Source organism: Lepisosteus oculatus, chromosome 20 (genome assembly GCF_040954835.1).
Source record: "Lepisosteus oculatus isolate fLepOcu1 chromosome 20, fLepOcu1.hap2, whole genome shotgun sequence".
NCBI lineage: Eukaryota > Metazoa > Chordata > Actinopteri > Semionotiformes > Lepisosteidae > Lepisosteus > Lepisosteus oculatus.
This window is the reverse complement of record NC_090715.1, coordinates 14,914,936-14,941,033: the sequence shown is the minus strand read 5'-3', so window position 1 is coordinate 14,941,033 and position 26,098 is coordinate 14,914,936. Positions and strand designations below refer to the sequence as shown.

The 26,098-nt window shown below is 37.3% G+C and overlaps 1 protein-coding gene and 1 long non-coding RNA gene across 5 annotated transcripts in view; one reads left to right on the top strand and one right to left on the bottom strand.

The window, feature by feature from the left end:
• Positions 1-4,375: 4,375 nt before the first annotated feature.
• Positions 4,376-11,452, bottom strand: LOC107080003 (uncharacterized). 4 transcript variants are annotated; one of them, XR_001480893.2, is made up of 5 exons: positions 11,364-11,452; positions 9,983-10,143; positions 8,818-8,882; positions 8,403-8,492; positions 4,376-6,840 (listed from the first exon to the last, which is right to left on the bottom strand). It is a non-coding gene; the product is annotated as an uncharacterized lncRNA (long non-coding RNA). The 4 variants fall into 4 exon arrangements; XR_001480890.2 differs by lacking the exon at positions 11,364-11,452 and adding an exon at positions 11,200-11,354; XR_001480892.2 differs by lacking the exon at positions 11,364-11,452 and adding an exon at positions 11,200-11,354 and having other exon boundaries at positions 10,008-10,143.
• cdh13 (cadherin 13, H-cadherin (heart)) overlaps positions 9,990-26,098 on the top strand; it is a 415,446-nt gene continuing 399,337 nt past the window's right edge. The window contains exon 1 of the mRNA XM_015368155.2: positions 9,990-10,249. Within this exon, the coding sequence (XP_015223641.1) occupies positions 10,205-10,249 (45 nt within the window). The 5' untranslated portion in view covers positions 9,990-10,204. The remainder of the gene's footprint in view (positions 10,250-26,098) is intronic.

The following is a 26,098-nucleotide window of genomic DNA, read 5'->3' as shown; positions in this document are numbered from 1 at the left end:
TGATTGAACAAAAGTGTTGAAGGCTCCATGAAGCCATGCTTTGAGACTTGCATGCTTCTGAATGCATGCTGTGTAAAATGAAACTTCAATAGGCTTTAGGAAGTGTAAAATGAAATTATCTTTGCATTTCTAGAAAGTGCATGCCTACAATTGCATAAAGATCTAAGATTGTCCTTGCAAGTTTCAATCCACTTTTGAAGCCAGTTAACCTGAAATACCAGGCTGTGATAATTCAGTGTTAATTGAGGGCAGGAGGATATGATATCAGGTAATGTATTATAATTGAGTGCTGGGGGAGGATCTGTGGAGGAAAAGGATGAAAGTAAATGTCAGACTCAAATCTACTCAAGCCAGTGGCCATTTTACAGTACATTGTTAATAATGTGGGCTGCACTTTATGAAGAAAATAAAAGCTTTTCAAAGATAAGGGCACAGTTAACAAATGTCCCTACCATTCCTTTAACTTACGGTAAGGGGAAAAGTACTCCTTGATGTTTAAAGAAAATAAAACATGGGAATTACTAGCACAAGGCCTGAATTCAGACTGATCTCCGGTCAAAGATTAAATGAATCTGGTGCTTCCTCAGTCTACAGCCTGCAGTGTAGCCTTCATTGCATTTCCATTAGATTGCATTGCACTGTTCTGTGTCTGGTCATTTTAATTTTTCTTGATCTGCTTATTTCAAATGGAAATGCAGAGAGCTTTTTTTCCCCTAAGAATAAAAACATTCAATTTCTTTTGTAATTCAGCAGAATATTTAATATGTTTATATTAAAATATGCCCCATGAATGTGAAAGCTTTTTAATTTGACATTGTACTACACCCCATGAGATGTTGTACTCCAGTTGTTTGCCATTTTACTGCAGTTTACTGTAAAATCAAACACACTTTGATGGTGATTTTTCAGTTTAATATTTTATTTTAAAATGCCCTGCTTATACCTGCCTCAGCCCTGTAAATATGTCCTACAAAAATCTGGAGCTGCATTTTTATACACTCATTGTATAAAAATGTTCTGAGGACAATTCCTAAGGTGGATGTATTCTATGCTTTGAAATTATTAAAAAAAGATCATTGTGTTCAACCTAGTAAATGCTTATCTCCACTCTTAAAGCAGATGAATTAACTGCTTAACTTGCCTGTAGAATAATGTTTTGCCCTGACATGCATGTCAAACAAGCACAAATAAATACTCCTCCAAGCATCTCACCCCAGACCAGAAAAACGCGAAAAGTGAAGTTGTAAATGACTTTGTCTCGTTAATTTTAATTACAGATTGCACTTGAAATGATGTGCCTCTTAACTGTGAAAGACAAGCAGCCAGCGAGACCTACTAAGACATGGCAAAACAGATGTAAAGTACACTGCCACTGCTTCAAAATACCATCGCATTTTAATTTTTAATTACAAAAATTTTTCTCTTTTGACGCTCCAAATGGATTTGAGCAATCATGCAGAGCGAGCAAGTTAAATTGTCTGCAAATTAAATCAATGTAAAATGGAGAAGTCTGAATGTGGAGGGAAGCTGAGCATGTATCTGTGAGCAGTGGGTGAGATGGACTTCTAATACAGTCTATAACACCTGAAACGGAGATAAGAGACGAACACATTTATGTACTGCACATATGGTTAGGGGAAAAAATATGAGCAGTAAATGATATTTTCATGACCAGCAATAACTCTGACTCTGTATGCCATGATTTGAATAAATAAAATAATTTCTTCTTTCAGATGAGGTTTGTCAGAGTAATAAAAACTAAAATAAACTGCTGGAAGTTTAATGCGGGTGTCCAATGTTTGATATGCTTCTCTGTGCCTGCAAGGGACACAGGACTGTAGATATCACTTGGGCTTTTTAAATTTGGATTTTACAGTACGTCACATTTTCCCCATTCTTAGCTAAGCTTCTCAAGGGGTACCCCCTGCTATGTCTTTTCTGACAGGCAGAGCAGTTTCCTTCCAACCAAACCTCTAACTATCTGAATAAATGCCTGGAATTTCAATTATTAAATAGCCAATTTATCAGTGTATTTAGATGCTGGGATTTTTTTTAAATGTCCTGTGCTGAATGTTTGGTAGCAGACTGTAATGGTTACAAATGACTGACATTAAAAATGAATTTGCAATGTGTGCACAGTGAATGTACAGAAAGAATATTAAATGTGATGGCACACAGAATATTACTTTCACATGCCTGAAATTAACAGTAGAAAGATGGATGCTGATATATACAGTATTTTATATCTAACACTAGTATATTTCATTAGTCAGCACTGTTGTTTTATGAAATGGGACAAATTAGACTTGTCAACATGTCATCTGTTTTCTCCACCTACATTAACAATATTCTCAGCATTAGGCGGCTCATCGCCACCTCCACCAGTTCTGTCTTGCACTCGACTGGACCCACTTGATCAGTTATGACCGACGTGTAGCTCAGTGTAGCTCACAAAACACATCAAGCTGTCTGTGAGCTGTGCCTGCCGCTAAACTCTACTAGAAAACTTGTTCACAAGTTTGCCTTTAAGTAAGGCAAAAGGGGAGCAATCCATGGTTTTTAAATATCCTGACATGTGGTCGGATGAGTGATCTTTATTCTTTGATTGATAGTCCTGCTCTGCAAGCTAGGTGAATGAAAAACTGGCTTAAATAAATGTATATATCTTGAATTGGGGAAAACCATATCCATATTGTTTTTTTGCTAGGTTTTTCTAAAAGAACCTCCCAGGAGCAACTACTGGTCACAAGTCATTTCAATTTCCATGCCAATGACTGGATCAACCTGCAGAGCAGGTTGACACTAACCCACCTGTGTATCTGGGGGCAGATTCAGCTGTTTGATTAAATCTTTTCTGCCTCAGACTTGCACTTGCCAACATTGTCACATCCTATTACGTTATTTACATGTTATTGATTTGTTATTTCTTTCCCTGCTTTGTCTCCTGTGCTGCAATGGTGAGAGCCTCTCAGTCTGGTCATCATTGCAAATGAGAATAAAGGATTGTTATTATGTTGGTACTAAAAAAACTGAACTCATTTGAACTGCAGTGTAAAATAATGAATCAGCCTGCTGGACATCTAAGACTATTTCGGTACTTCTAATGATGCATTTAAATTCTCTCTCCTGAGATTGATCTAGTCACTTCAACAACATGTGGCTTAAACAGAAAAACAGACATCTTTCCTCTGTGTGGAAAATTGCTCAATGCAAAAAAAAAAAGAGCTCTTTGATGGCAACATGTAACAGGGGCATAGACTTATAACCTGTGCTATGTTAATGATAAACTTTTTGTTTCATTTGATTTATAAAATGTGAGAAGGAGGAATGAACCAGTAAATGGAATAAGTTGGGTTCCTTGATTTTTGTTTCTTTGCTCTTTTGAAATTCAGTTATTTAGAATATTGGACCCGCTAACATGTGTTGAACTGCCATTTATGATTCACTGGCAGAAGCATATTGCAGAAAAGAAATGTAAAATTCACTTTTTAGCTTTGGAAAGCTGAATGTCTTTTTAGTTTGAAAGGTACTTTGCAGACACCACTAGCTGTATCTCTGGGTGTCCATAGATTCTGCACACTCTGACAGAAACAAATGCAATAAAGTCAGCTTGTTCTGTAAGTTCAGAGTCATAGTGCCGAGAGAAAGATGGGGGAGAACCCATGAAGCTTTCTTTCAATAATGCTTTTAAATGCCAAAGGGTGACAGAGTTTGACTTGTTATATTTCTGTGGGCAACTGCAGGTTTATTTACTTAACTGTGAGTGTAGGATCTGCCAAAGACTGAGATTAACTCGATTTTTTTATTGGATGGGCAAAAGCACATGTGGTGGTGGAAGGGGTGTTGTATGAAAGAGATTTATGTCATATGTCACCTCTACTGATTTTGCAGTGAACGGGAAAATTTATTGGGAGCAGTGCAATTGTAATGCTAACCAAACAGAGTGAGGGAATGAAAACTACAGAATAAAGGAGAAATAAAGACAACAATGTTGTGCCTGCTGGCACCCATGGTTTTCCTTTATGTCCCTTGGGCTTTTATGACAGAAGTCTGACTTCACTTTGGGTTTTTTTCATCTTAATGAGAGCTATTAGCAGTAATTGAATCATGTATACCCATGCTGACGGCCGTGGACTTCTATAGACTGTAGAATGAATAGGTTAAGTAGAAAGCTTTCTCCTGGAGTACTTACTCAGCTGCTTACTGGTTGAAGGATAATGTGTGATGATAAGGACTATTCCCAGCGATCAAGAAGGGAGCTTTGCACATCAAAAGGTGAAAGTGTCATCTCATGTGAATGAAAGAACACTCATCGAGCCCTTGTATAGTATTATTGTCAACTAGAATAAATGAATGGATGCAGTCCAGCCAGCAGAACAGCTCCCCATATATGTTTTATTTTTTATTTTCAAAATAAAACAATAAGTCGAGTGCCCCTTCCCTCCTACTGATAATGCAGGACTGCAGCCTTTGAGTTGTAATATTTTATGGTCCGGTGATTGTATTTTATTGTTTCAGAAATGACACTCAATATGCTAAACTGAATAATAAAAACATGCTTTCTTTTTCATTTTGATCACTGCTTCCTCTCCATGCCTGCAACTTGCCTGAAAGTGTTTCTTCTGGTCCTGCGTGACTATGTTGTAATGCCATAAACTAGAAGCCATTATTATTTGAAATAAGATCTGATTTGAACTGATGAATTGTTCCGAGTGTCTCATGCAACTGTTTCATGAAAGACATGGTGATATACACTTTGACCATATGGCTATATAAGTTGCTCCATTTTAAACAGGATCTCCCTCAATTTCCATTTATTTTTCACTGTTTATACTGAGGAAGTCCATAGGATTGACTCTGTCAATGTCCTTGAAGATTTTGAATCCTTGAATCATGTCCCCTAATAGTCTTCTCGGGTCAAGGACAAAAATAATTGTTTTTTAGTCTCAGTATAGTTAATTTCTTTGAGCTCTGGACAAAACAGCAGAATACATTTCACATCATGGTGACCAAAACAGGACACGACATTGTAATAAGATCATACTAATGCATTTTGCAGTTTTAACATAACGTATCTTGATGCCATACAAAGATTTTAGTAGCATCACTGTAATTATTTTGTAATCCTGAAATCTAAAGCGGAACTGTTAAATTAAATGTAAGATAATAAAAGCCTATTAAGGCCAAGCACCAATCCTATGAGAAACCAATTAATATTCCAAGCTTCTGTGAAATGCAACTAAGAAGTTATTATACCACATTATGTCCTAATACTGGTTTTCATCACTCATCTCACCATTAGGAGGACAAATGACTAACTCACTGTGGGTAGCACTATAATGGATGGTATGTAGGCTGGGATCTGGGCTGCTGCACCAGCCAAGTTGGTGAAGATGCACTTAATTCAGTGATTCATTAAAGACAGACAGGAGATGCTGTCTGGTTCTGTCTGGGTTTCTGGAAAACAAAGGTCTTCCCTTCATTTTGTCTGTTGTTTGTCTCTTTCAAAGACAAATTCTTTTAAATTGCAACAGGTGAGAAGCGAAAGAGCATCGCTGGGCTTTTTTATGAAAATTGCCTCTGTTATTTAAATCCTGCCACACTACCATTAGATTATGTGGTTTAGGAATTGTCACTGAATTGTGCCTTTTACAGGAAATAAACCACAACATTATTCGTACTTAGTTTCCGTCCATGTTTGTATGCTGTAATTGTAATTTTAAGATTGTTTCTTGCCACAGATTTACTGGAAGAATATAATATTATAACTGGAGGTTTCCCCATTCTGACCCTGTTTTTTGTTCTTCTTTCTCTTCCTCTAGTTTCATTTCCCTACACTCCTGATGATGGCTCCACAGCCCACAGTTTTCACATATACTTATTTCTAAGAGTTGCATCTTTAAAGTAAAAAAAAAGACCTATTTAAACTATATCCTAAAAGGGAAGATGTTTTAAAGAATTCCTGGAATTTTGAAGTGATTCTGGCTCACAATATGAAGTATTAGTTTGCCACAATTGACCCAAACTACAGTGTAGTTAGGGTGCCGTGTACTTTATAGAAGGAGTCCTGAAGCATGAAACTTTTGTGGGCCTTATAATATTGCCAGTAACCAGAGATAGTCACAGCATAGAGCTGATGAATGAACTGTTCATGTTCATAAATGAAATGCACATTAAATGGACAATCAGCAGTATTAAGAGGTTAAGAATGCCTTGGAAGGTGCCTAAATTTTCAAAATGATTGCGGACTTGAAGATTATAATACTTTCTTATTGTTGAGTAGGCATGATTCAGAAAATACTCATGTAGTTGTTTGGTCCTTCTGTGTTCCAGGACAGGAACAGTAAACACCACTTCAGGCCAGTACAATATGCAATTGTTTGGATGTGTCCTAGTAAAGACATCAGGCTTTGATGCGTACCAGATTTACAGAATCTCAAATTCCCACCAGACAAGAGCAGTGCTATTGTCGACAGGGCTAATGTCTTTATCCAGTTTTGGAAAACTTAACATAACTGTTTAGGAAAATGTTGGAAAGTTTTGGTCTTCTGCAAAGTACATTATTTTACAAAAAAGTGCACATACTGTATACTGAACATACAGTACAGTGAATATACGTTGAAATTAAAGATGTTTATAAGGAGTCCAGTAGGAGCCTGGCACTTATAGCCTAGATACGAAGTGTAATAAAAGTTAAATATCATGCTATCAATCAGCACTGGAGGCCACAGGCTCTCACTGCCACAGCTTCAGTTTCTCTCTCACAACCGTATCCAAGGACAAAGCTGACTCGCATTTCTTTTCTCCTGATGGGGACACTCTGGGTATTTACAGCTCCACCTGGTGGACAAAGGAAAGACATTTCAGAAAAAAAGTTGTTTTTTTCATTTGAGAAAACCTAAACATTTCAGTGGGAGTTTAGGTTAATGCTGCTTGTTTTGTTCAGATTTTCATTTTATTTTGGGTTGCAAGATTCTTTTCTTCCAAAAGCAGTCAGATTGTTTTTTTTTGTTTGGTATTGCAGGTTGAACCTATTAATTATTTATTTATCTGTATGGTAATCTACAAGTGAATTCTATGTAACTTCACCAGGAGACCTAAAAAACAAGCACCTGAGGTGCTGAGCCTAAATTAACAAGTGATAGTTTCAGTAATTTATAGTAAATAATTCCATGAACTGTATAGTATTATATCCAGGGTGTTGCAATACTGCTTGCAGGCTTTTCTTTGGTAAAACAGATATCATGAAAGGCCATATTTAACAATCTTTTAAAAAGGGTATATAAATATATATGACTGTTAAAGATTCGGTTATTCTTCAGGTGACTTACTGTACCTGTCTTGCACTTAGCTTTACAATCAAGTCACATTTTCTTAGTCAAATTTTCAGCACAGGTGTTTAATTAGTACTTCTGACAGGATAAGTAATTTTAGCAAATATTATTATAACCACAACATTTCCTTAAGCATGTGAAGAAACACGTAATGTCTAAAAAAACATTGTTACATTTTCATGCCTAAGGCTATTTAGGAGTCTGTTAGCAATACCAAATACCCAGTAGTGCACAGTCTAGCATTCTGGGTATAATATCAGAGCACAATATAGCATTATATTGATAGTGTACAAGGGACATACAGACTGAACATACCAAAAGCACAGTATATATATATAAGAAAGGAAAAGTTAACAAAAATGTTTTAACGTGTTGTAGGAGGCATTTTCAGACATCCGCATTTATGAAGGAGGTAGGGTGCTCTTAGTCATAGTAGCTGCAGTAATTTCCACCTGTTATTTTGATAAATACCTTACATGAGATTCTAAATACAGCTGTGACATTGTCTTGGCAAAGCAATTCCTTGAGATGTCAAAGCAATTCCTCACCTCATTTTTCATGTGGGGGTAGGGCTAGAACTTTGACTATCTGTTATATTTACACATAAATGTATCTTTACATTCTGCAGTCTGGCTTGTTTTATGATATTGTGTAAAAGAGTGGAATGATTAACGATGCACATCGTGTAAAATTTGGGATATAAAATGTGGTAGAGTGTAACTTTTTTGTTGTATTTTTAGAAGTTACTTTTTGCAGTTTCTCACAGTTGTCTGTTCTCTCACTTGTCATATTGGCTAGTTCATGTAGCAGGTCTGTGATGTGAAGTTTGGTATAGGGGTTACTGCTCCTGAAGACTGCTTGTGCAACAATAGATATGTTTTGGCCTTTGTACTACAATCAGAAATGTATCCTGCTTTTCAATGGAAACCTATGTCTCTGGCTGAAGTTGCACTTTTCCAAGCTATCAATTACTTCTAAAAACATGGTTTATTTTACTTGACATCGGAAAACACAAACATGCATGTCTTGTCACAAACTAAACTTTAAAGTTTGGACACTCCTCCTCACCTGCATTATGCCCTTCCTAGCTACTCTGTGCGGTGTTCTCCTGTGCCTTATTGATCTGCTGCTCTCTCTCTCTCCTTCACCTAAAGAAGGCTTCACAGTTGAAGTGTTGCGTTACTTTTTTTTAACCTTTCAGCATGGAATGAAATGTTACCTGTTCCTAAACTTCAAGGACCTCAGTATTCACAACCCTGTGGTGATTAATTCCCTTAGGAAATTACAGGATTTCAACTTTTAGTATTTTTAATATAGGGCCCAAAGAATATCATACAGAATTATAATGCAAATGAGTACTTGGTCATTCTATAGGTTAATGCAGAAAGATCATGCATATACAGTATGGAGGTTAAAGCACACATTACTGCCATTGGTTTAAGGAATATTTAATGCTTTACTGAATACAACGTAAGGAACCAACCTTATCTGTTTCATCTATATGATTGAGGTATTATCTTTTCCTGTCACTCTCATTAGTGGATTTATCTAAAAGAGTCAATAAAACAGAAACTCGCTGACAAGACGGTCTGTGTATTGAAGGTGGGTTGAAGGTGATTTTGTATCCTTACAGGTCATTTCAAGGAGCGTTTTACTTTCATTTCTAAGCCCGTGGTTGGTACTGCAGTAATGGTCAGCTTCCACTCAGGAGTGAGGAGTGATATTTTTATTAATATACTTGATTATCTTCTTACGGGGCAGAGTATCCGAAAGGTTGAGAAAATCAAGTTATTCATGATGCAGTCTAAATTGATTAACCTTATTTTATATATATCCCCACCTATTTCTACGAAGAAAGTACGGTATATTCTGAAGCGCGTATTTAAACCTGAAGCGCGATTGACTGAAAATCAAGAATTCTGAATACAGTATATTTTTTAAAGTAAAGAAAACACGATAAAATTCCTTACCTTTGTTAAAAATAAAGTATCTAGAGAACATTAATACATGCAGTTTTAGCATCACAATATCTTGCTGAATATATTGTCGCCTAAGTGATTTTAATGAATTTTCAGTTTTCTTCTCTTGACGATCAAGTGCAGAAATCGTATAGAAACGTCTCCTTAAGACAGACCCTAGGGTAGCTGCTCAGCCGGGACAGTAAATGGGCCAGTTCAGCAAACGTTTCTTAATCTTTTTGATGCTTCTTTTCAGGATTATGTTGTTATATGAACATGTATCAGACAAAGCTGCTATGCATTAATTTTGTCCACGATATCACAATAATACATTTTATTAAAGGGGATAAAGACCCGCGGTCAAATCCTTTCAGCAAATCAACTCCTGAAACAAAAGATTGAACGTTAGGTAACAGCGACGGTGAGGGTGCAACACTTTATCTGAGTCTCTAATAAAAGGACTCTAGGAGGTTACTCATAGAGTAACTCAACAATCCAGCTTGTTGGATTTACACTTGGAGAAAGATCAAATAAAAATAGACCCCAGGAATCTCAAAAACTCTCAATGAGAAGAATCAAACCCCTGCTCCATTGGGATTTCCCTGAAATATGTGGCTTGATCTGCACCTTGTAACGCACGCAAAACAATATCGAAGCCGGTATTTCCTTGTAAATAAAAATCACACATACTATATATTATGTGGGGGCATCTTACAGTTGCGCTGGGTTCCTTTGGACTTGAAGAAATCCCCCTGTAAATCTATTGGTTGTGGTCTCGGCGCCTCTCTCCAATGCTCTAGTGATGAGGCTGCAGTTCTATTTGGGAAGTTGGCAGCTAAGGCACTTCGACTCTGGAATTATGAACAGAGCTGGTCAAACCTACACGTTGTTATAACATAAAGACAACTAAACATGGAGATCAAAGCTCACATTCTCGTAGCCTTCCTCGTCTCCCAGGTAAGCGCGAAAAAACACCGCTGATTTCCGAAATCTATTTCCAGTCTAAGCAGCTTTTATCGTTATTTCTAAGGTATAATCTGCGTGTGGTGCAGGGACGTATATACAGCACGAGTTTGTCAAGCAGGTACTGAGGCATCGCGTACGACAAACGTGTGTTAAATGAAGGAGCTAAAAATACTCATGCAGGAATTCCTGGTTTATTATTATTTTTTTGTATTCCTTGATAGCGAAATAGTTAACCAAATGCCTTTAAAGTGACGATGGGTTACAAACATTGTGCACTGGTTGTGCTGCCAGTGTTTCGTAATTGCTGTTGATATCGATGTTATTTTTATTTAGGCAGAGGGTGTGAAAAATGTCAGGTTCGGGGTGCCGAAGCAGTCTGTACTAGTCCCGAAAAGAAGGAGATAATGTGTGGGCTATGTGCAAATCACGACTGAACCGTATTTCAAGCCCCATCTATATTCTGCTCAGCTCCAAGTTTAGATTTTACTTGGCTCTCTTTATTAAGTCTAAATCTGTGGGAAATTCACACTACACGACGTAAACACTAACAGACATTATTGCGCCTTTGATAAAGATACTTCCTTATCATTTATTAATGTAATGCTGCTATTTTTTCACCAGACAAGCTTCCTTTAAAATCTGAAACATATCCCATCACAAATAACGGTAACTGGGAACACCTGCTGCCGTCAATCACACAGTAACTATTTATGTGCTGAAGAGGAGTGGTACTGATTTAGCCTAGGATATGTTTCTTTTAGGCGATCTTAGGTTTTCTAGACACTGTTACATTTATACCGTGCACGCATACAAGTGAAATAAACTGGTACGGTACAATAATTGTACGAAATGTTATTTTTAAAAGAAGCTTTTAGAAAAAAACTGCCGGGGTATTCCGGACTACTGTACGTACAACAGGTGTCGTGATTAATATGAATTACCTTGATTAAAGACAGCCGTTCTTCTATTAAACTAATAGCCAAAACACGTGTTCCTTATCGAGACGTGAGCTGTCTGGTGAGCTACTGTAGGTATACTTGAAGAAAACCTCAATCCTCTTAATTCGTGCACCAGGTGCAACATTACGGCGAGTGCGTCTCCTCACCATGTACTGTACAAGCGTCCACTGCTTTCCTTTGAAGGTGTGTAGGAATGCCTATTCAAACGTAAACGAGGAGCGATAAACATCTGAGACTTATCGGGATCATTCTTCTTAGATTGCCAAGCGAAATGATTCAAATGATGTACTGTATGTTGGAGCTCATAATAAATGCATTGCTCTGTTTTCACTCGCAGGGCACTGCTCGGGTTTTGAGATGAATAAAGTTACCTTATAATGAGAGTCGCTACTAAGTAACCGCTCCTTCCCAACAGTATTTCTTCTTGTTTTGATACGCAATCCATTTCCCCCTGCTTGATATAAAATCGATTACGTTGTATTCAAAGCCGAAGTACAGTGCTGTTTGCCTTTTCTGTATTTCGTGCGTGTTGAATCTGTTGCCGTCAGAGGTGACTTGGGTCATTGGATACAACATTACACTTACATTTAACCTGAGAAAATCAGGGTTTGTGATGCTCTGAATACTCGCTAGGACCGATCAACCAGATCTCCTTCTGAAGGTCCACGGATAAAGTAGTTGTGCATTAATCTAATCTTGAGGAAAAAAACGTTTTTTTACCTTTGATGTTGGAGAATTGGAAATCATGTGGTGATTCTAAACGTGTTAATCTAAATTAATCGTTAGAAACTCAAAATAATGACCCCCCCCCGCACACATGTACAGATGAATGATCATTTTAAAATTCATTTATGGAGGCTTCTACCTGTAGTCTCGGAAAGCAGCTATATATTTTCATCCGAACACGGTTATTGATTTGGGTTGGTACACACACGATTAGTTACAACGTAGGCTTGTATGTCAAGAGAAAACAAGCAAAATGACTCGATTTCACCGTTACCTTGATTTAAGCGGTGGCGGCGCCTGATTGCCATAGTGGTAATCTAAACAGATTGGTACAGTAGTTTTATGCAAACGGGTTCATGCGCTTCACTTTCTGAATGGTGGTTCAGCACTCATACAGTAGGGTTCCTGAAGCGGCTGAGTTCTAGGATCAGTGATGTATTTTCCTGCAACTTGAGACACATATGATCGTGCGGTAGACACAGGCTGCCACAGCCGCAGGCTTTCCGTTCCCTTCGCTGTAATAAACTTTAGCAATTGGAGTCAGACTTCATTCTGCTCTTGTTATGCATCAGAAGAAAAATGCTTTCAAAGGAGAGATGGGTATTGACAGTTTTTGCGCAATCTTTTTGTTAATCTTTGTTCTCGTTAGGAGTAAAGTTACTGTATATGATACGTGAGTCTGCCTGACCCGTTTTCTGCCTTTACTTTTCAGTTTAATATAGGCAAGTGTTTTTGCATGTGCAAAATGCAATATTTGGAGATAACTCTGTAACACGCCAGTAAAACCTGATGCACCTGCTGTGTCACATCTGCCAGCACCTTGATTTAAGTAATCTAAAAATAAACCCTTCTTCTTTTCCACTGATGATAACTTTGAGCAAGAATCTTCTCTCTGGTGTCTTATGGTCCAAATAAATTTGTACTATATACGGTCAATCAAGTATTTTTTATGTTTTATAAATGTAGTGTGGATCCTTTTCTTTATTGAATGTACTGTACTGTATACTGTACTGATGCCACTGCTATCAACTGTGAGTCAGTGTAAGACAGCAGCAGAATCATTGGCCTTCAGGAATATGTAGATATGTGGCACATGAGATCATTTCAAGGACAGAAAAGTGAAAGTTGTTCTTAAATGCTCTGTACTGAAAAGGAGCCTAACAATTTCCTTTCTGGCTGTCAGTGTTAAAAATATCTGTTGATTTGAACTTTTACACATTCTCAAAACGCATGTTGGTCATCAGAAACATTTTGAACGCTGGGTGTGAACAAGTTACTCCCAAGGACCTCTGTAACAAAAAAAGTTTGTGCAGTTGCTGTGAAGTCATATCTATTCCTAACACGTTTAACAGGTGCAGCCACGAAAGAGATCCGACAAAGGTCATGATTCACCAAACAAGGTCAAAGAAATTGTCAACGTCATCTGGGTTATTTTATTTCTGCTCAGAGTGTATTATCCATGGTTTGAGTGGTGGAGCTGCTCCAGTGCTCGTGTACATCTGACAAAAAGGCAGAAGTAGAGGTTAATTCCATGCAGAAAAATAGAATAAATAATTTTCCTTCACAGCCAAAACAGTGTTCTTTCTTTCTGCTTTTCAGCATGGAATTAACCTCTGCTTCATCTTGTTTATTAGATATGTCATTATAAATTGTGATTTGGTATATTTCTCACAGTTAAAGTATTTGCCTTGTTTCTGGGGTTCTTCAGCAAATACACCCCCCAAAAAAGCAGTTTCTGCCTGTGGATTTCCAAGGAAAGCAATACTTTATGATGTTATTGCTGTGACCATTTCTCTGTCATCCAGCTTTGAAAAGTAGATTCTGACCTGGGTACAGTTAATGCCAAGTCACTCACATAAAATACTATACAGTATTGTACGACATGAACAAAAATATAATTAGGTTGAACTGAAGATATTCTTTAAGGTAAAATGAAACAGATACTGAGATTTCAGTAGTTGTGCTGGGGTAATCTTCATTAGGCCTCAGTTTATTCCTGTGTTGTAGCTCCCCATACACAGTGCCAGAGACATGATACTTGTTAAGTTTGTGTAATAGCTAGTTTTATGGTTTCACTGATTATGTCAATGTAAATATAATAATATCATACACCAAATACAAATGCTTTTACCATTATCATAAGTCTCTTCTGCACATTTTCATGAACTAAAGGCCTCGCATACCAAATGCAACTTATCATGAAAATTTTCCTTTTTATCTTTGAACTGCTTGCTTGTTGTACAAATCCCGGAATTTCCTGTTTTGTATTATGTTGCTAATTGGAATGGTTCTCAGAAAAAAAACTTTTTTTGTGGCTGCAAAACATGTTAAATGATAGCTGTGCTTTGTAAACGTAACCAGTTGTAAGTTTTTTTTACCCTCCTATGTTTAGTAACTGCCACTGACGTGTCTACGCATCAGAGCTATCAGTGAGAAATACTCGATAAAAGCCTTTCCTTACTGCGATATGTGGTGTGTTAATTAAATTAAGGGAAATTAAAGTATTTTCTTTCATTTTGACCTCACAATGAAATTAACTGACTGCAATCATGTGTAACACATAAAACCTGTTTGATCTGAAGACCTGAATATTACATAGTAACATACAGTACTGAGCAGTGCAGGTACATAATTAAGTCAATACGTTCAGTTCTATGCTTCAGTGTTTAAAATGCAGCAGTTCTTTATTTTAATTCACACTTTTGCTCTGAATGCCTTCAATAATATAGAAACAGTTTAAATTTTACATCAGAGTAGTAGGCCAAGACTCAAGCTTTTTGATGTCTCTATCACTAGTATTTGCACAGATCATCTGTCTGTCGGTTAATTGTCATTAAATCTTTGAAGCAGATCTGCAATCCTATCTCAAACATGGGACATGTTGTACTGTTAGCAGGGTTTCCCTGAAACATTAGTCTCAGCTCCTACACAAACCATTTAAAAGCCATCATGTCATCAGGAGCAAAAATCTGGGATTTGTTTATACTAGAACAAAATGTTTGCCAGAGGAGCAATGCCTTGCTTTAGAATTTCGAGATGCGCTATCTAGTACTCAAGAAATCCAGCTCCAAAATGTTGTCATATCAATCTATCAAAATATTTTTTTACATAAACATTTTCTTTGGATGAACATTGGTGATAAGCTCTTGTGGTTATTAGTGCCGTTGAGCACTATGTGCTGCTCCCATGCTTTTGTCAGTCTCCGTCATCGAGTCTCAGTATTGTGGGACTTGAGTATGGCAGTGGAAATCAATGCAAGGCAACGGATTCAAATTCATTTGTAAATGTTCTCAACCACTTCAAAACTGTCATGCTCAAAGGCAGAGAGGATCATAAACCAAAGAGCTAGACAGAGCTGAACAGAGAAATTAACAATGTCATTAGTAAGTATACAGTAGCTGCAATAACAGTACAAATAGTTTTTATAGAGCAGTAAGAAGCTGTTTGCTTAAGTCCAAGGAATGTCTAATGCAATATGTGTTCAAATGGGCTTCTACAAAACCAATATTCCAGTTTGTAAGTTTAAATGCTTAAATGTCTGATACGATTACACTAGCTCATTTCTTTTTTTTTCCAGAAACCGCACATCAAATCTCTCAAGTTCTGATGAAACATCAAAGTTTTCATTACTCAGAAGTAAAGATAGACCTGTTGGCATTTGGCAGTTCTTTGTAATGTCAACTTTTCAGGGCCTTCAAAAGAAGAAAGATTCTTAGAAAAAGTGAAGGAGCATTTTTAAAACTAATTTCACTTCCTCATGAGATTATTTACCCACTGAAGGCACTTGATTAAAAACCAACCTATAACTTCTGAAGGATTTGTAAATGTGTGAAATTGACCCCTTTTATTGTTAAAGGTTACAGCCTTTTTTAAAATCCATGTATTCTTTTAATAGCTGTGATTTTAATAAGTCTCACGACTCAAGTCATAGATACACTGGGGGCGGGTGACATACTAAGGCCCAGAGGCTTTCTAGAGTTTTATGCAGATGACACAGACTTGATGCATCTTCATACTGAATTGCTTATATAGCACAATCATTCATGTATTAAGCAGGGGTTTTGTGAATATAAATGTGATGACTTAAGTACTTAACATGAAGATGCTCACTCTAGAATATGGTGAAGTGTTATAATTTCAGTGACTATTAAAGGAATTGTTTTATACAGCACTTTAAGATAGATATATAAAGTGTAGAAACAGATCAAGCTATTTTTTCAGCCACTTATCTGCTCATGTTAGGTATTAGTGTTTGACAACAGCACAGCAGAAGGCTTTTAAAATGTTTTCTTAGCAGTTTTGCAGAATTTCTTCAATGCAGAACTTTATATTTTGATAGCAACACCAAAATAGAACACGGGATTATTGTTATTTATGTTTGTTTTTTAAATAATGTGCACTTTTCTCAAAAGGCTTTTTTTCTGGTGAAAAGCTTTGTCAGGGTCCACAGTTTAATGCTGTTCATGATTTTTCCATCAGCGATAACCACCTAAGGCAGATACCTCCCCTACTGTGTTAGTAGTACTTCTTTTTTCACATGGGAAGTACTGAAAGAATATAGGTGTTGATCCTGTTTTATGTGTGATAGCCGTCTCTACAGACTACTACCTGTAAATGTGTATACGTTAAGTAGTTGGATTGATTGTCTCTGTTCATTAGAGGATTTCCTTGTGCTGCTGTGATTTGTTTGATGTCTCAGGTAGAGAAACGGAACTGCTTACCATCTGAACTGTTTCCATTGAACCACCGAGGAAAGTCAACCTTAGAACGTTGTTGAGAGTTCACAAGTATGACGCATTGAAAAAATGTACTGAAAGAGATTTAAAGGAGGCAGAGAAAAAGAGATAACAGATGGTTACGGAGAACGTGATTGGAGATGAGCCATGGATTAAAAATGGATGCATTTGTAACCCCTGCTTCGGTGTGCACTTTATTCATACTGCCCAGTGCTGTTGAAACACGTATTGGAAAATTGGATGGACAAGAGTGGGCTCAATGAAGTCAGAGAAGCTTAGGAAATGAGCTTGTTCTGTTACACATCAAGGGACAAGGGAAGGCAGAGCAGCTTGCAGTTCACCTTGTTTTTCACCATTAGATGCCTTAATACAATTCCCTAATATTTAAGCCTCTTGTTGAACTCTGAAAACTTTGTATATTGATTTAAATAGTACTTTAAAACATTCTGCAGTTAAGGAGAGTCCACTGTCAGTCTTACAAATGCATGAGAGGTTTTTTGTTAGCTTACTATTGCATTCTAAGGAATTTCATTCTAAGGAATTGAAAAATCTCAGATCTCAGTATAAGAACAGAAGTATTCAGCAATAGTTTCTGTAGGAATAGCCTTTTATCAGTAGATTTTCTGCTCAAGGTTAAACAGTTGGTGTTTACAAGTGTCCAAAGATAGGTGTAGATACACTGCAATATTCATGGTTCATTTTATGAAGACCCTCTGTAATATCTCAACATTTGTGCATCTTATTTTGTGAAAGTGTACCTCCATATCAGTGTAAATTGCTTACTTCTATTGTTATAGTTTTCTTTTTTCTTATACTGTTGATAAACCTTTGTGTGACTGAATTGAATTGTGAATCAGAAAAATGTGGCATCAATCACTGTCTCCACTCAAGTGATAGTTGCAGTACCCCTTATAGCTTCCTAGATGGCGGCCTTATGCTAGCAATTCTATGGAGACCAGTCCTTGCGCATGAATGCGAAGATAATATGCACTGGGGCGTGCAGTATGTGTGTCTCTTTGTATAGTTGTGTGCTAGACTGTTATTGTAAGTTCATAGCTTGAGCAGATTGTAGATTAAGCTCTTGAACATAGTGTTTGATGGCACTAGTGGTTGGATATTCAGACAAATACATTGTATGTGCATAATATAGTTACTGATAAAAAAATGCTTCCAGTCAATTAAGATATGCTTCCAATTTGTTTCTATGAAGTTTCCTTGCAGGAACACAAGAGAGTCATTATCTTGGGTTTCAGCCTGAAAAAGACAGATTTCCTGGGTTTCAGTCTTGAAGAGATGGATGATAATGTGTTTACACTTTTGATGCATCAGTTCATGGTTAACAAAACAAAAAGCCAAATGATTGTCAGCTTTAACCCAGAGAACACCAGCACAAGGGAGTTATCTTATGTGATCATTGTGTATCTTTAATTTAAGAATTATTTTTATCCACACATGCAAGTTGCTCAAAAGAAAATGAAAACTGTTGTGACTATTAAATGTTCAGGATACTGTACAGTACAGTGTACTGTTTCCAGCAGTGTAGCCTTCTGTTTTTGTTTACGGTATTGTGTAGGGGATCAAACATAGCCAGTATGATTTCTGAAATTGCAATTGGCTGTGTTCAAATCTCATGTTAGTCATTAAGCAGATTTGCACAGTTATTTTAAGACAGCTTGAAGACATTATTTAGAAGAATGATAGACCGGTAAAGCTGTAAATATAATTATACACACATTAAACTATTCATCTTACAAACTGAAAGTCTTTTTTCGGATGCCTACTTGCTTTTGAACCATGTACAAAGAATGACATAGAAATCCTCACATCTCAGTGAGAAATCCTGTGTGAAGGCAGGGAGATTACTATGGAGTATTGTTTCTTTCTTTTGTGTGTGATGCTTGCTGTTTGTTGTGATACTACACAACATGACAGGGCGCTTTGCCTTGGATCCATGACCTGTAGCAAGCAGGCAGTTTTCTCAAAAAGGTACCTCAGTGACCAATTAGACTGCCTGAGACCGATGCTACAGTGACCCCACCCATGAATGCCCAAGCCCTCACGTCAAGCTCCACCCCAGTAACACCGTGTGACAGCTCTGAGAAGCAGAGTTTAATGTTGGCATCCCACTATCTAAAACCACATCGATCTGTTCTCCTGTCTCTGAACTTGTGTAGCCAAAGAAAAAGAAGAATGTTCCAGGTCAGATCTTTTTCAAATGGTACGTGGTAGAAAATGAAATATAGGTGGGATGAGAATGCATTTTAATTAAAATCATCTTCTTTCCCCCAGGTGGTTTTCAATCCGTTCTCTGTGAAATAAGTGAAACAAGAGAAAGGCTCCCCTTTCACCTTTTTCACAGAGAAAGTGTTTGTTTTTTCTCATTGCAGTTGGGTGAGAGTTACAAATTGCTTACTTTTTCCCGGTCAGTCTGAGCTCTACTGAAATACATGGGCTCAGCTCTAGCAGTATAGTAATACGCTGTAAGTGTATTTAAAATCCTCATTGCTTTTAACACAGTCAACACAGTGTGAGATTTCTGAACCAACAGTAAATGTTTAGGCCCAAGGACACAATTTAAGAAGTACATTCGAATTTAATTCACAAGCACTTCTTTACACTATGAGTGGTGGGGTCTGAATTTATGTGATATTAGTAACAAACTGAGCATGACTTGTAAAAATGGGACATTTAGAACTCCTTATGTATTTTTAGGCATCTCTTTGCTGAGTTAACCAGATTTATCTTGCCCATTTACGAGTATTGATTTGTATTAGTATTGGGCTTAAATTAAATCTTCAACCTGTCCAACCATGGCAAATTTCAATCTCTGTTTGTGATGAAGCATTTCCATTGTAGTAAGAAGTAATCTGATTCAAAAATACGACAGTATTCCAGGTTTGTAATTTGTCCTCTGCCCTAATTTTTACAACACATTTGATATTTGGGTCAACATAATAGTATACTTATTATCTTTGATTAAAATGTATGACTTTGTCCTAGTAATGATCTTGGACCATATTTGTTTGCAAATTAATTGACGTTTTTCTTCAAAAACAATTTTGCATGGATTTGCTGTTACTGTAAGCGGGAATGTACAGCCTGTATGTGTTGTTGTACTACAATAATGAGTCTTTTCTCATTTTCTAAACTATACCAAGCAGAATGTGCTCAAGAATGTCTTAATTGTCTTATTCTTATGTGTTATATCCCATCCTTGATGTATTTTGGCGATGTGAACTTGATTTAGCTGCAATAAAGACATTTTTCACTCTTTAAAAGTTATGCAAACTAGGGTTATTGATATGCTGTTGAGCATCATTATCTTTTTAGAGACTTTTTAACTAAACAGTCTCATTGGTTAATATCTTGACAGCAAGAATTAGAAATCTGTCTCTGTGTTGCAGATTGTTTATCCAGTTCTCATTAAGATTTATCCATAAAGGGCATTTTGTAGTTTACTGCCAAGGTAGCAATTAAGGTATTTATGGACATTGCCCTTCATCACTTTCCCTTTCAAATCAATTTAACGTCACAGTTCCTCCAGGCACCTTACAAAGGTAAACACATCAGAGATACATAGAGATACAGTACATTGTCATTTCTTAAAATTAGTACATTAAGCTTTTAAAAACATCCTTTTTAAAAGCACTTTTTCAATGGATTCATTTTTTTCACCCCTATCAATCTACATGGATGTGTGACATCAACATAACAACATTACGAGGACCATTACAGATAGTGACTGTATGAAAACTTGGAACCTCAGACATTCAGCAGAAGAATAGTAACTGATAGAGAAGAGGTGGTCATTACTTCAATCTGAGCTGGTATAAAAGTAATTTGTCAGTTTTGAATAGATGACAGTACATTAAAAATGCAGTTACATGCTTAAACCTTTCAAGAACTTGATATCTGACTTTTCTGAACGCTGACCTTGTTAGAACTTACTAGAGGTTAATTCCACAGAAATAAAAATGAACTGTGGAGCCTTCTTTAAGTGTGAGAGAAAGAGACCATTGTCCTCAAAAGGAGAAAGCAGGCTCACTACTGAGAAAAAATTCTTTAGTCATCTATCTGTAATGAGTTTCCAAGTTAGTCATCCTTCACTCTGACATGCGTGATGGCTAAGAGTGCCTCTATTGTGTCTACATGACAGCTCTCTGTTCAAACTGAGTACCTTTGTACCTAATGAAACTCACAAGTACAGCGTCATTACAGGATTGCATTGAAGTGATGGGCAAATCAAACACTAGAGGGTGCTTATACACACTGTGAAATTCAGTACTTGAAGCCAAACCTGAGTCTGCTAGAAAGCCTTTTGCTTTACTCTGTAGTTCCTGTCATGGTCCTGGGGACCTAGTAAGTCTAGTTACTTACTGTACCTAGTCACCTGACATCACCCATACTTAAAGACTGGGGGAATACATTAAGGGACCTCTGGTCTTTAAAGACCGAAGGGCATTAATAATTTTCTTCCAAAAAATCTCTGAATTGCTAAATGATCAAATTGCATGCTCAATTGACCACAGTTAGATTGTCCCAAGTCTTTACAAATTTCTGATTTAATGGTTATCTGTAAGACCTACGAGACTGGGGTTGGAGAGCCCTGATTTAGATGTGCATCTTGCTTAATCCAGATGTGGTACACCTCATTGTATGTGACAGTACAGTTAACCTGTGGTGAAATGGAGTTGGATTAAAGAACTGTTACACTGTATCAGCTGGTTGACAGTTTTCTTAAATGCGAGGCTGAAATGAATTAAATGAATGGAAACATGTGGTGTAGAGAGAGTTTTCTGTGCTCACGCCAGATCAGCATCCCTCCATTTTCTAAATGCTTTATCCCATACAGGGTCGCAGGGGAGCTGTAGCCTAACTCAGGTGCAAAGCAGGAGACACCCTGGATGGGGTGCCAGTCTGTTGCAGGGCACACACAGACAAAGTCACATCAGGGCACATTTCCCCAGAAAACAAATAACCTGAAAAGTATTTCTTTGGACTGCAGCACTCAGAAGAAACCCATGTGACCACAGGGAGAATATACAACTCCATGCAGGCAGCACCCCAGGAATTGAACCCAGGGCCCCAGTGCTGCAAAGGCAGCAATGCTGACCACTGCGCCACTGTGCTGCCCCCAGGTCTTCGTGTTCTCTGTAAAATATGTTCCATAATGCAAGCTGGTCCTTTGCAGGTATCTGTTCTGCCAATACAAATAATAATATGATCTTAACTACAGTACAAACCTAGTGGGTATCATTCTACTGGTAGACTGTGGTTCTCTGTGGGAAAAATGAGGTTTCTGCACTAATCAAGATGGGCCCGTCAATGGCCTTTTATAATGTGGCTGATTCTTGTTCTGTACTGCAGTTGACAACTTGTTAGTGCCACTTTGTTTTACCTTTGAATTGTGAGACCATGGGATTTACTTGGAATGCCACCTGGAGTTTTCTGGTCACGTCTCAATTAATTTGCCCCTTATAAGGAAACTGTGAAAATATTTTGCATTTTTATATAGGGTATATTAATATTTGTTTTGGAGCAGGACAGTGACACTGTGGTTAGCATCATCGACTCGCAGCGTGGGGGTCAGGGTTCAGTTCTGGACCTGGAATCTCGTATCTTCCTGTGTTTGCATGGGTTTCCTTCAGGTTCTCCAGTCCAAGGGGTTGATTGGCTCTGGTGTGAACGTGTGTGTGTCCAGGATGTATCCTGCCCTCTGCCCGTTACTTCCTGGGATAGGCTTTGCCTTCCATGCAGCCCTGTATTGGATAAAGTGGTTAGAAAATAGATTGATTTTATACATAGAAACAGATGTATTAAATGATTTCTCGTGAACGATGATAAAATTATGTAAGGAAACTATTTGGTAATTGGTATGAAAGATAAACAAATGAAGTACAGATCACAGTACTTGACTAAGATAAAAAGAAGATTGATATTAACAAGTAGTAATAATTTTATTTAGCTCTTTTTATAGATCTTAAAGAATTCTATAAAAACAAAAACAATGGTATTATACAAACAAATAAAAGAGGGGATAAATGCAAAAAAACTCAATTTGTTCTTACAAATCATTCTTTTATACTGTATATATAAATTAATACTCACTAATTTTCAGTCATCCTGTACATACAGTAAGACATACTTGTATGTAGTGGTTCAATGATGTACAGTATATTAATGTCTTGAAGAATGAAGTTATGTGCTGCATTAAGGTGAAGTGCATGCTTAGAATAAGCCTCTTGGAAAAGGTGGCATCTTGATCATATATCATCATGTTCATGTCTTCAGTGTTGATCCATGTGAGCCCATCTGCTGGTTTGGAACCCAGCAACACTTAGAGTTACAGATTTTAACATCCTTATACATCGAATAGTTAACCCGTCGTTTCCAGCAACTTTCAAAACTGAAAATGGCACAAAAACTCCAGTTATTAGCTCAATGAGAAGGGATTGATTAATTTGGGGCTGAACTGTAACATTCTGATGACACAGGGGTCACCGTCAAAAGCCTTCAAATTCAAAGTGTTTTTTTTGTTAACATGAAAACTAAAATTCTTCCTTAACTTCCATAACTGGAATTGGAATGATTCTTGATCGTATTGTCAATGAATTAAGATGTGCAGAAACCAGATATTGTTTTCGGTTTTTTCCTCAATGGATGTCCACTAAGTTTTGGTTTTGGAGTTGAGACTTAACCAGTTGGTTGAAAATTGGATTTCCTCTGAGCAATATCCAGAGCCTGAGACCACGGCAGAAATTCAGTGCACTTTTAGTATAGACCTTTCTTACATGTGGATGTTAATTTCGCTCTGAAAAATAAAGTTAAATAAACAGCATACACAGCCTCTAGAACCTGGGCCTCTGCCTCCTCCTTTACAGCCCACATGCTGACATAGCTCCCAACTTGAACCTCTGGGGGTTCAAGTATAAATTAAGCTTCTTATAAAGTATAGTAGAAGTGTACATTAAAGTATACACGTATAAATTAAGCTTCAAGTATAAATTAAGCTTCATATATGTGCTGCTTTGATGGTCAGCACTGGCAACCAACGTGGATTACAGTACTCTTTATAAAATACATAATTAGGCCTTATTATAAGTTTGATGGATCGTGCTTTAAAATTAGCAAAGGTTTCCAGGTCCTTAATTATTTTCACTTGTGGTTCCAGTTTGTGATTGTGCTTATATGCAGCTGCACTGCCTTTCTAGTAGTATTTGTAACCTGAGCTGGCAGTGCCTTTCAGAAAGGGCACATTTTACTGTTGGCAGTATTTATCTTCTTCAAGGTTTCTCATGCACACACAAAAGGCATTTAACTTGGAATAAATTATTCTTCCATTTTTTCTCCACCAATCATTGAGCGTGAGGTGTCTCCAGTAAGAATATTTTTTACTCATGATTGTCACTCCATAATGCCTTTCTGGAACATGAATTGTGGCCTAAAGATGCACAATGACAAGCTCATCTTTCATATGTTTTCTCTTGAGATTGCCTACAGTTATTGAGTAAAAAAAAAAGAATAAAGTAATTTCATCGCAGGAGAGATGAATATTTACTTTAAACATGCACAGAGATTTATGATTGTGAGCTGTCCTTTAGACTCCGGTTTGGTTGTTACTGTCTGCGGGAAGCCAAGTAATCATGAGACCTGCTAAACCTTCTTTAAGTTGATTGGGGTCATTACAGGCATTATCCAGAAATGGCAATAAGTCTTAGCCTCATTCTGAAGAGCTCATTGTTTTGGAATAGATCCAGGCAAACTACATAGGGAAAACTGTTTTCCAATTAGGGGACATTTAGGGCTCTGCTTGCTCAGATATTTGCTTTTTATTAGGTTTATGTTGTTACAGAGAAAAGGAAACAAAGTCAGTTTATCCCATGCTAAGCTCTTAGAGAACTAAAGGTCTTCTGCTCTTGTTAGATAATGAGGGGAGTATAGTGATGCTAAATGCTTGAGTTTCTCATCTACATTTGAAGCTTTGAGTGTTATATATCCATATTGTGGATATTTTACAAAAGCTTCAGGATGCATCATTCATTGGGAAGTATTTGGTAAACTTGAATAATATACATTATACAGCAAATGGCTATTTTTAGCAATTAAATGCTTTCTTTCCAAAACGTACTGTGTTAAAGTTTAAGATTTGCAATTCGAGTACCTGCAATGTCTTAATTAAAGCATTGTACCATATAGCTCATTATAGAAAAACATGCACAACTGTATCTTTTAGAACAAAATGAATTGAGGAAAATTAATCATGTTAGATCAAAATGGTTTTGTAATGTACAAGAAAAAACTTCAGAACTTAACCATTAGAAAAGACCACAAAACAATGTGCTTAGACTTTTAATAATATGATGTAGCTGATCGCAATCTGTAACTTCAGTTAGTTAATGAAGCTCAGCTGGAGTGAAACCCAACAGGTGTGTGAGCCTCCAGGACCAGGACTAGAGTTCAGCCTTTATACACTGTAGCAGCTTGTCTCTTGGTCACCCTTACTGTACCTAGTCCAGTAACAGCCCTGTAGTGATGGGATCATTTCTTCCAAGCTCATGGGCCAAGAGTCTAGCACTGAGGATTGTCATAGCCCTGGCTCCTGGACCTGGAGGCCTGTGTGTCTGCAGATGTTCATTTCAGCCCAGCTCATAACCAAAATCAACTCATAATTGAGTTAACGGGGCCAATTTAGCAGCTTCTCCCAGCTCGTCTGATGTACAGTAGGTACTCTGAAGAGACTTAGAAAACCTGCAGGCTCACCAGCTCTCTAGGACCAGAACCGGACCTCCCTGCTGGATCTCATTCCTTTGGTGTCAGTATGGGCACGTTATGAACATCTCCAAAGCCAAAGTGTTCAGTAAAGTACAGTTCCTATTTCCAAAGCCTTGTCCTTGAGAGCTTGTAAAAATGAGAAGGTGTGCTTTTGCGAGTTAACTTTCTTTCCATGTGCACAAGAGAACCAAGATCATGAACATTCCTACATGCATTGGGTGTTGTTCAGAAAATATGTTGTTTTGGTGGAGATAAAATATTGTAGGTGTGCAAAATATAACTTAGGGTTTTCATATCAGACGATTAACACATTGTAGTGTGGCATTGCAAAGTCAATAGAAAATTCAGGATAGCATGGTGAGAGCAGTTTTTATTTTTCCTGAATGTTAATAGCATGTATTTGAGGGCAGGAGAGGTTTTCATCTATCCAAAGGATCCTTCTCTTTTAAGGCCAGCCTTTGTAGTGGGAAGTCTAGGGCTGAGTTTGGTAGCCTTTCAGTGATAATAGTGGTCAAGGCACAGAGGATCATTTATCTTTTTTTAAGTAAATCAAAAACAGAATGGAGAATCCCACTGCAAAGATCTAAGCATTTTCCTGGACTAATATCAACTGGATTGATTTATTTCCTGCGAAGAAGTCGAAGACC